General features: G+C 50.2%; 1 protein-coding gene across 1 annotated transcript; it reads left to right on the top strand.

Moving 5' to 3' along the window:
- Window positions 1-1,131: 1,131 nt before the first annotated feature.
- On the top strand, window positions 1,132-4,488 carry LOC125556361 (3-ketoacyl-CoA synthase 12-like). The gene is made up of 2 exons (XM_048719117.1): window positions 1,132-1,962; window positions 3,272-4,488. The coding sequence occupies exons 1-2, from the start codon at window positions 1,391-1,393 to the stop codon at window positions 4,089-4,091; spliced, it is 1,392 nt and encodes a 463-aa protein (XP_048575074.1). The 5' UTR covers window positions 1,132-1,390; the 3' UTR covers window positions 4,092-4,488.
- The last annotated feature ends 6,727 nt before the right edge of the window (window positions 4,489-11,215 follow it).

Raw genomic sequence — 11,215 nt, 5'->3', positions numbered from 1 at the left:
GGCGCGTCCCGGGGGTAGGCGCGCCCCACCTTCGTGGACAGGGTGTGGCCCCCCTGATGTGGATTCTTCTGCCAGTATTTTTTATATATTCCAAAAATAATCTCCGTTGATTTTCAGGTCATTCCGAAAACTTTTATTTCTGCATAAAAATAACACCATGGCAATTCTGCTGAAAACAATGTCAGTCCGGGTTAGTTCCATTCAAATCATACAAGTTAGAGTCCAAAACAAGAGCAAAAGTGTTTGGAAAAGTAGATACGACGGAGACGTATCAGCCGCGGCCACGACGGCTTTGACGAGCCCGTGCTGGCTAGGGTTTAACCCTAGGTAGATCAGGGCCTCACTCGTTGCCGCCGCGACTCAGGCGTTGGTTTCCTCCTGCTGTGCGGCGGCGGTGAGGGCGGTGACTGCCGCAACTTCGTCCCTTGCGTCTGCCGCGTGCCTCCGGCCCTTCCGCTTGGCCGACTTGACTGCCCACTCCTTGGGCGTCAGCTGCTTCTTCTTGGGCGGCGCGGCGGTCTTGCGGAGGCGCGGGGCTTGCCATTGTCGGAGGGGGCGGAGGCGATGCTGGACGAGGCGAAGGAGGCGAGGCCGGCGGCGGCATCAAGGGCGTCGTTCATGGCGAGCGGCTAGGAGCGCGAGCAGGCGGGAGGAAGGGAAATGGTGGACGATTTGCCACCGACTGGCGGGCCACGGGGAATAGTTCGCGCGCGGGGCGCACGTCTGTCTCGTGTTTGTGCCGACGCAACTCAGGCTCAAAATTGGGCCGGGAACGGGTCGGCAGGCGGACGAAAATCAGACGCGCGTCCGTTTGAGTCGGCTCGTTGGGCCGACTTTTCTGTCGTCACGACGCAAACAGACATACCGCAGACGAAATGGGTCGACCCGTTGGAGTTGCTCTTAAAGGCTCATGCTCCGTTTTATATATAAATCAATGGAAATCATACCCTGAAACACAGTGGAGCTACAATTCCTCTGAATCGCCATAATTGGAAAAGCACGCCACGTTGCCCTGCTTAAACACCATTTGTCGAACGCAGGTGAAGATAAAAAACGAAGAAAAATATAAGCAGGAAATGTGAAGAAGCTTCTCATGAGCCCCCTCTCTCTATAAAACCTCCGCTCCTCCTTCCACTTCCTCAAAACCTTTCCATTAATCTCCCATCCACACCTACCCGGCAACCCCACTCCACACTATCTATAGCATGTTACTCCATTAGAGGAGGAGGTCCATAGGTCTAAGCTCGCCGGCTCTCCCAGCTCTGGCCTCCATCTCCATGAGCGGGAACCACGCACATTGTGCATTGGTAACTCCGTCGCCATACATCTAGGTTGGCTAGCTAGCAATCCCGGCCCGCCTCGGTCGATAGATCTCTCCTCGCTGGTAAACATGGAGCTGGCGACGATGGTGACGCTGACGCTGCTGGCCCTCTCGGCGGCGGCGCTGGTGCGGCTGCTGGTGGAGCGGTCCCGGCGGCGGCGGTGCTATCTGGTTGACTACGTGTGCTACAAGGGGACGGACGACCGCAAGCTCCCCACGGATCTGTGCGGCGAGATCATCCAACGGAACAAGCTGCTGGGGCTGGAGGAGTACAAGTTCCTGCTCAAGGTCATCGTCAACTCCGGCATCGGCGAGGAGACGTACGGCCCGCGCAACATCATCGCGGGGGGCGACGCGAGCCCCGACCGCGTCGCCGAGGGCATGGAGGAGATGGACGAGACGTTCCACTCCGTGCTCGACGAGCTGTTCGCCAGGTCAGCCGCGCCGGGCGGGCTGGGCCTGCGCCCCGCCGACGTGGACCTGCTCGTCGTGAACGTGTCCATGTTCTCCCCGGCGCCGTCCCTGTCGGCGAGGGTGGTGCGCCGCTACGGCCTCCGGGAGGACGTGAAGGTGTTCAACCTCACCGGCATGGGCTGTAGCGCCACCCTCATCGCCCTCGACCTCGCCAACAACTTCTTCAGGTGCCCTTGTTTTCTCCCCGCATCTCCAACCAGCATTATCTTCTCTGTTGCGCAACTAATACAACGGCTAGTGTCCAATAATTCAACGGCCTGGATTCAACCAGCACTAACAACTGATTGTTTTTTACGCTCGGCTCTCGCTCGATCCGGGTCCAAGCGTAGTGGTACGACAAGCGTGCAGTCGGTGAGAGTTTGAGACGCCCGAATAGCGCATTGCATTGGCAGGCAAAAGCCTAAAGTTGGGCCGCAGTGGCCCCTAGCAATTTATTTGCTGTGCATCCGTCCGGTGAGCTATTCTGATCCTGATCAGACCATTTATCTTCTCTACTGTAGAGTAGTCGATTACAGCTTGCTGCTGAGCTGAGCTAGATGGCACTAGGTAGATGATCTTTCTCGTACCATGTCCATTGTCACCCGGGAGAAGAAAAACCTCACTGTGAAATGTATATGGCCGTCACGTGCCCAGGACAAGGACTCCCATTAAAGATGTATACATATTTTTCCCACCCGTGAACTTTGAAACCCAAGAAAGTAGACACAACCGCAGTACAGTACACTTTTTTTAGGGAGCAGTACAGTACACTTTGCAGTACACCGAGCGGTACCTTGCTATTTTTAACAGCAATAAGAAGAACCATAAATTCCAACTCAAAAAAAAAGACCATAAATTCAGTGCCCACTCACCTGCCTCCCAAGACGAGCGGATCCATCTTACCCTGTAGTCCCATATGACCATCCTATCCACCATGTGATGCTAGATCAAATCATGTGATGAAGGGCCAAGATCGACGCAGAATAAATGTTAGTAACAGCGAGATGGTGAAGTTACCTGTCCCTGCCTGCATCGTGCAGTGTAGGCACCAGCTCTGCATGTTAGCCAACTGCCCTACCACTATTAGTAGTAGTACAGTACTGTGTAGTTTGTCCTGCATCGCTTCAATGCCGGCTCGCCAAGTTTGGTTCGCTTTTAGTAGCTGCAGTGCAGCAGCAGTAGCAGATGGGTGCAGGGAGACGGTGCGTGAATATGTTGACGTGGACGGTGGACGGACGAACCTCCTCTCCTCTGCCTCTTCTCTGCCTCTTGCGCCATAGCGAAGTGAAGAGCAGAGAGTAATGGCGTCCGGCATGGCAGACTGCGGCTCCGGCCATCTGCGTCCATGCCAAATTGCCAGTGTACTGTTCCATTGGCCTCAAGAATTTGAGACGGAAATGTTTCTTGTTTTTCGCTCTGCGAATCTGTAGTACTTTCTAGTCTAGGGGTAAAAATTGATCCGTGTTTACAATGTGCATGGTAAAAATTGATCCGCAGAACGCACGCGAACAAGGTGGCGCTGGTGATGACGTCGGAGTCGATCGCGCCCAACTGGTACCCGGGGAACAGGCGCTCCTTCATGCTGGGGAACTGCCTCTTCCGCTCCGGCGGCTGCGCCTACTTCCTCACCAACTCGCCGCGGCTGCGCCCCCACGCCAAGCTGCGCCTCCGCCACGTCGTGCGCACGCACACGGGCGCCTCCGACGAGGCCTACAACTGCGCGCTCCAGATGGAGGACGACGCCGGCCGCCCCGGCTTCCACCTCGGCAAGGAGCTCCCCCGTGCCGCCGTGCACGCCTTCGTCAAGAACCTCCGCGTGCTGTCGCCCCGCGTGCTCCCGCTCCCGGAGCTCCTCCGCCTCGCCTACGCCACGCTCTCGGCGCGCTTCCTCACGCGCACCAACAAGAAGAAGCCCTCCTCCGCGCTCACCATCCGGATGAAGGCCGGGGTGGACCACTTCTGCGTGCACACCGGCGGCGCCGCCGTCATCGACGGCGTCGGCAAGGGGCTCACCCTCACGGAGCACGACATCGAGCCGTCGCGCATGACGCTGCACCGCTTCGGCAACACCTCGGCCAGCAGCGTCTGGTACGTGCTCTCCTACATGGAGGCCAAGAAGCGGCTCAACAAGGGCGACCGCGTGCTCATGCTCACCTTCGGCGCCGGGTTCAAGTGCAACAGCTGCGTCTGGACGGTGGAGAGGCCCGGCACCGACGCCGGCGTGTGGGCGGACTGCATCCACGAGTACCCGCCCAAGGAGATCAGGAACCCATTCATGGAGAAGTACGGCTTCGTCAAGGACATGAGCGCCTTGTGATCTGGCCCAGCAACTTCACGTACATGATCGTCACTTAATTTCTACGTATACTCGGTTGATTATTAAGATGAAATAGTACATGAAGGACAAGACGAGGAACAAATAGTGTTAAGCTAAGGATTCATTTGCAGGTATACATCTATAGCTTATGATTCTTTTTTATGGTGGCCGTGATGGAGGAGCGGCGCATTATTGTACACTTCTGTGGGCCGCGGGGGATGTGTTGTTTTGTATTTTATTAAAGTTTTCGGTGTCCATGTTAGTTTTTTTTCTGAAGAATTGGTTGTGTTGTTTTGTCCGTGTCGATGGATCTGAGTGTCCGGTTAATTAATCAATGGAATTTTTTTGTAACGATGTTTTTTCAATGAAGGTCATACCATATACCGGTACTCAATCATGATTGGTGGTATATTGGTCTTGCGGATATACCTTGCCTTTCATTTTCTTCTTTTTGTTGTTGCCAACCGACACAATGATATACAAGTAAGGGCATCCCCAACAGCAACCCATATACCGCTAAGCAACCACTCTCATTGATCTTGACGAGCTCGCCGTCAAGGCGCCTGGCGGCCATCTCCGCGATGGTCAATGGAGCGGTCGAGCGCCCACGTGGCGGCGAGGTCAGGGGCGTTGCGGACCTAGTCCGGCGCAACGTCGCTCTTGGCGAACGCGGAGCGGCAGCCGGCATTGCGTCGGTCGTACCTCGTCTGCTGCCTCGGCGCGTGCTCCTCCACGGAGACGACGGCTCTTGAGCTCGAGGCACCACCGTAACTGCCTCCTCTAGGGTAGTGGAAGAGGTGGCCACATGCCTTCTTGATGGCGGATGGCAACTCCTCCTTGACGGCGAGGCGGTGGAGGCGCGGCGGCGACGATGGCGCGTCCATGTGGTTGTACCGGTTGCGCGACGGGGATGGTGGCTCCTCCTTGACCCGACATATGATATGGACACCGCAGTGCTGGTGTGGGGGCAAGGTCGGCTCCTTCACGTGTCGTCCGATCTGGACGCCACGGTGCTGTCAGGGTGAAGGCCAGCTCCTCCTTGAAAGGCCGGAGCAGGGACATTGGCCCGCGCTTCACGCGCTGGCACAGCGGGGACGACGGGTCCTGGCGGCGATGGAGGCGACGAGCCCATGTAACAGAGCTATCGCTTCGTCATTATCTCGATCTGAGAGATGAAATCTTTGTCCGTGAGAGCGGGCTCTTTGAGGAGCCGCGGCGGTTGCCGCGACGGTGCTTGGTCCTCCTCCTCAATTGATGAGATGAAGATCTGCTCCTTGGAGGAGGAGCCAGCCGCCGTCGATGCCGAAGGGGGCAGAGAGCGATGATGGCGGCACGAAGAACCAGCGAATGAAGAGCTTCCGCCGACGTCATATGTCAGCACAGAGCAACATGACTCTGACATCGCCTCTACGATCGGAGAGGAGGACGGGCCCGGCGAGGTGGGTGACGGGGAGGCGGAGTGCGGCGATGCTTGAGGAGGGGGATTGCGGCTCTGTGCCGCATTGAAGCGGGCTGACCGCCCCTTCGCCTGGGAGCGGTCCGGACTCGTGCAAAAGCTCCCCACATTTGTCTCTGGTTTGTAGGAGAAAGTATATTCGGGCGGCGCCGCGGATCGAAACAGGACCGTGTTGGATGACTTCAGCGGTCCAGACAGATATGGGAGGTTTGAGGGTCAATGTACAAGATACCCTAATAGGTCCAACTTTGCGTAATTGGGGGTTTGTGAAAGTGCAACTATCCCTAAGTGGTTTTGGTAATTCCTAACAACATATAGCTCATTGAGCTAATGCTATTCCAAGATTAATATTTCAGGAAAAGCTCAATGAATGGCATGGCATGGATGAGGAAAGTGGACCCCTCAAAATACTAAGGACAAAAAGATAGGCTCAATCTCAAAGCTCAAGACTCTGAATTTTATATTTTAATGATCCAAGATCACATTGAGTGTATAGGAAAAGCCAATACTATCAAGGAGGGATGAGGTATTGCTTGATGAGGTTCTTGCTTCATAGTGCTTAGTGATATGCTCCAACACCCTCAACTACCTTCCCACATCCACATATGACCTAAACCAAAAGTCAAACTCGGCCCCACCGATTCTTTCTATCCGGCGCCACCGAGTTCAGATGTCATAGCCACTGCCACAAACCCTAGGCAAATCGGTCTCACCGATAGGGATCTCGGTCACACCGAGATGGGGTTGTAATCTCTCTGTTTCCCTTCGTAACGTTTCGGTCCTACCGAGATGAGCGATCGGTCCCACCGAGATTGCAATGTAAACTCTCTGTTTCCCTTTTGTAACATTTCGGTCCCACCGAAATGAGCGATCGGTCCCACCGAGTTTACCTGACCAACTCTCTGGTTAGCTTATTACCAAAATCGGTCCCACCGAGTTTGTGTAATCGGTCACACCGAGATTACGTTATGCCCTAACCCTAACCATATCGGTCCTACCAAGTTGCATCTCAGTCCCACCGAAAATCCTAACGGTCACTAGGTTTGCTAAATCGGTCCGACCGAGTTTCTCAATTCGGTCTCACCGAGATTGGTAAATTGTGTGTAACGGTTAGTTTTTGTGTGGAGGCTATATATACCCCTCCACCCACTCTTCATTCGTGGAGAGAGCCATCAGAACATACCTACACTTCCAATACACATTTTCTGAGAGAGAACCACCTACTCATGTGTTGAGGCCAAGATATTCCATTCCACCATATGAATCTTGATCTCTAGCCTTCCCCAAGTTGCTTTCCACTCAAATCTTCTTTCCACCAAATCCATATCCTGGTGAGAGAGAGTTGAGTGTTGGGGAGATTATCATTTGCAGCACAAGAGCAAGGAGTTCATCATCAACACACCATTTGTTACTTCTTGGAGAGTGGTGTCTCCTAGATTGGCTATGTGTCACTTGGGAGCCTCCGACAAAGATTGTGGAGTTGAACCAAGGAGTTTGTAAGGGCAAGGAGATCGCCTACTTCGTGAAGATCTACCGCTAGTGAGGCAAGTCCTTCGTGGGCGATGGCCATGATGGGATAGACAAGGTTGCTTCTTTGTGGACCCTTCGTGGGTGGAGCCCTCATTGGACTCGCGCAACCGTTACCCTTCGTGGGTTGAAGTCTCCATCAACATGGATGTACGATAGCACCACCTATTGGAACCACAACAAAAACATCCGTGTCTCCAATTGCGTTTGAATTCTCCAAACCCTTCCCTTTACTTTCTTGCAAGTTGCATGCTTTACTTTCCGCTGCTCATAGACTCTTTGCATGCTTGCTTGAATTGTGTTAAGATTGCTTGACTTGTGCTAAGATAGATAAAATCTGCCAAAGACTAAAATTGGGAAAAGGATAGATTTTTAATTGGTCAAGTAGTCTAATCATCCCCCCTCTAGACATACTTTCGATCCTACAGGTGGTATCAGAGCTTTGGTCTCCATTTGCTTTGATTTCCATAGCTTTTGGTGGTCATAGCCTTGGTTTCACAACCTAGAGAGTATGGCGTCTAGCGAGGGAAATTACCACCGTAGAGGTCCTTACTTTGATGGTACTAATTTTGCTAGTTGGAAGCATAAGATGAAAATGCATATTCTTGGACATAACCCCGCCATTTGGGCTATTGTGTGTGTTGGCTTGCAAGGTGAATTCTTTGATGGGAGAGAACCGAATCGTGAAGCCACCGCGGAAGAGTTGAAGATGCTACAATACAATGCTCAAGCTTGTGATATCCTCTTCAACGGATTGTGCCCCAAAGAATTCAACAAAATCAGCCGTCTTGAGAATGCAAAGAAAATTTGGGATACTTTGATTGATATGCACGAAGGTATCGACTCCGTCAAGGAATCCAAGTTGGATGTGCTTCAAAATCAACTTGACAAGTTCAAAATGAAGGATGGTGAAGGTGTCGCTGAAATGTACTCTAGGCTTGCTCTTATCACAAATGAGATTGCCGGCTTAGGAAGTGAAGAGATGACCGACAAATTCATCATCAAGAAGATCCTAAGAGCCTTGGATGGAAAATACGATACCGTATGCACATTGATCCAAATGATGCCAAATTACAAAGATCTCAAGCCAATGGAAGTCATTGGAAGAATTGTTGCTCATGAGATGTCATTCAAGGATAAGAAGGAGCTCCATAACAAGTCAAGTGGTGCTTACAAAGCCTCATGTGAAGCCCCCACATCATCAAGTGATAAACAAACCTTCAATGAAGAATTGAGCTTAATGGTGAAGAACTTCAACAAGTTCTATAAGAATAGAAGCAAAGAGAGAAGTTCCAAGTCAAGGTCCTACAATGACAAAAGATCTTCTAGTCGAGAGCGGAACTGCTACAATTGTGGAAGACCCGGACACTACTCCAATGAGTGTACGGCTCCCCACAAGAGAAGAGAAGATTCTCCCAAAAGAAGAAGTAGAAGAGAAATCACCATCAAGGGAGAGAAGGAGTAGGGATGATCGATATGAACGAAGACCCTCTCGGAGAAGCAAGGATTCGAAAAGGAAGGACAAGTCATCAAGGAGCTACACAAAACGAAGACATCAAGCTCATGTTGGAGAATGGGTATCCGGCTCCGACTCCGACAATGACTCCGAGAGAAGCTATCACTCCGACTCCGAATATACTCAAGATGAAGGTGTTGCCGGTCTAGCACTTGTGTCAACCAACTCCTACGACATATTTGATTCACCAAATGAAGGAATTGGAAGATGCTTCATGGCCAAAGGTCCAAAGGTATCACACCCCGAGTATGTTGATTTCAATAGTGATGAAGATGACTTGTTAGGTGATGATGATTTACTTGTTGACAACTATAGTGATGAATACTATGATGAAACGAATGACAATGATAAGGAGAAGATTGAGCCTCTAACTAAAGAACTAAACACTCTTAAGTTAGATCATGAAACTATCTTAGGAGATCATCGAGAACTTTTAAGGACTCATGAGAAATTACGTTTTGAAAAGCTCAACCTTGAGCAAGAGCATGAGTTCTTAAAGGAAATCAATGATGATATTTGCAAGAAAAGTTCTTCTTACATTGCCAAGCATTTACTCTTATCCATTTACATGCCTCATGTCAAGTATAGTAACAAGAGCAAGAAAGATTCTTCCTCTAGTAGTAACAATAATCATGCTAAATCCAATGTTGTTGCTTCTAGTAGTTCTCTTGATTCCACTAATGATTCTCTTAGCCAAGTTACACTTGAGCAAGAAAATAGCTTATTAAAGGGAATCATAGAGAAAGGTGTTTACAAGAGCCTTGCCGGGAGTAAGCAATTCGAGGAAATTGTACACAAGCAAGGAAGGCACCGGAAGAATCAAGGTATTGGTTTTGAACGAAAGTTCAATGCCAATGGAGTTGAGTGGGAAGAATATCAATACCCCAAGACGAATTTTGTTCCTCAACAAGAGAAGTATGATCCTACTTCTTTCAAAGGGACACAAGCTCAAGATGATCTTCCACCACAAGACCACAAGCAAAAAGGCAAGGACAAGCTTCAAGAGGAAATTGATGCATTTGAAGAAGCTCCTAAGGCCTTGTTCAAGTGGGTTCCCAAGACTACATCAAGTTACACTTCATCAAGTACAACTACAACTCCGAGGATTCCCATCAAGATGGTGTGGATCCCGAAGAAGAAGAACTAGAGAGTTCTTGAGGGTGACTCCGCGAACATACTTCACTCATATCATTTTGGCAAGAACAAGTGCAATCAACTTCCACATCTTGCACTAGTTCAAGGAGTCACAAACCCTCTTGTTGGTAAGACAAGGGACAAGGTAAACAAAAGCTTTCATAGACATCATCTTGTGTGTGCATCACTGTATGTCTATGGATATCCTTGTTTGTTCCTTGTGGGACTAACCCGTGTAGGTATTGAAAGTGCAACTCACTCCAAAGGATAGCTCCAAATGGTCTACATCAATATTGAGCATCCACATCTTCAACATCTACATGAAGTCATCATCGACAAAACCCAAGGTTAGTTCATCCCTCTTAGGGGGATCTCACATCTAGGGGGAGCTTTACTCTAACAATTGAGTTAAAGCAACTCTAATGGTGTGAACACAACAACCCTTTATGTAAAAGTTGTAACCCCACTTGTTCTTAAACGATGAGTATGACCTATGATCAAATGTTCTCATTTGACTCCTAAGTCAATATACTCATATATAGATGACCTAGTCATCGCCAATTGCTTGATAGATGCTAGAATTGTTTGTGCATGCTTTGCCACATATTTTATTTGTCATTTTATTGTGTGAGCATGTTGGTTGCATAATTTACTCATTCGAGGACATCTACTTGTTGTTTTGATTGATTGGTTTCTTTTTCTATTGCCAAGTGGATGGATAAGAATGCCTAAGAACCTTCTCTAGCTATCTATGCTTTTCTCGTCTCAAACTCTATTCATGCTACATCACAAAATTTGATCAAGTCGGATTCGAACCACTCTGTGTGAGGAGCACTCGGAGTCCCCGATTCGTCATAGACTTAAACTTCAAAAACTTCTTTATGCGTTTCGGTCTGACCGATTCACCCATTTCGGTCATACCGAGATCACTAAGTCGATCTAGGTTTTCAATCTCGGTGCAACCGATTTGAACTTTTCGGTCACACCGAGTTGCAGCAACTGCTTGCAGTTATGCATCTCAGTGCCACCGAGTTGTTCCACTCGGTCACACCGACAGGGTCGGGCTATATATACCCACGGGCAAAATTTTGGAAATTTTCTCCGAACTCTTTCACCCGCGCTTAGCCCGCTCTGCCTCCAGGGTCTCCGGATCGTCCTCCTCGTCGCCACTTGCCTCCTGCCACTGGTCTCCACCGCCGTCAACGGGAATCATCCCCGCCGTTGCCGCCGTAGCGAGTTCACCGCCGAACTAGGGTATGAACTTGATCACTGTGCTATCCTTATCTGATTCCTAGCACATTGTGGTCTCCATGAATCTTGCCACGATTGAAACTATCTTATCCAGTCAAAACACTCCGTAGATTAGAGATGATTTGAAAATTTAGGGTTAGGTTTCCGCCGAAACCATCTCGGACCAACCAAGTTGTGGAACTCGGTACCACCGATTCGGCTTAGGCCATTGCACATGCAATTCTCGGTCTAACCGAGAAT

Source organism: Triticum urartu, chromosome 1 (genome assembly GCF_003073215.2).
Source record: "Triticum urartu cultivar G1812 chromosome 1, Tu2.1, whole genome shotgun sequence".
Taxonomy (NCBI): domain Eukaryota; kingdom Viridiplantae; phylum Streptophyta; class Magnoliopsida; order Poales; family Poaceae; genus Triticum; species Triticum urartu.
The sequence above is the reverse complement of the archived record's forward strand: the minus strand, read 5'-3'. Positions and strand labels throughout refer to the sequence as shown.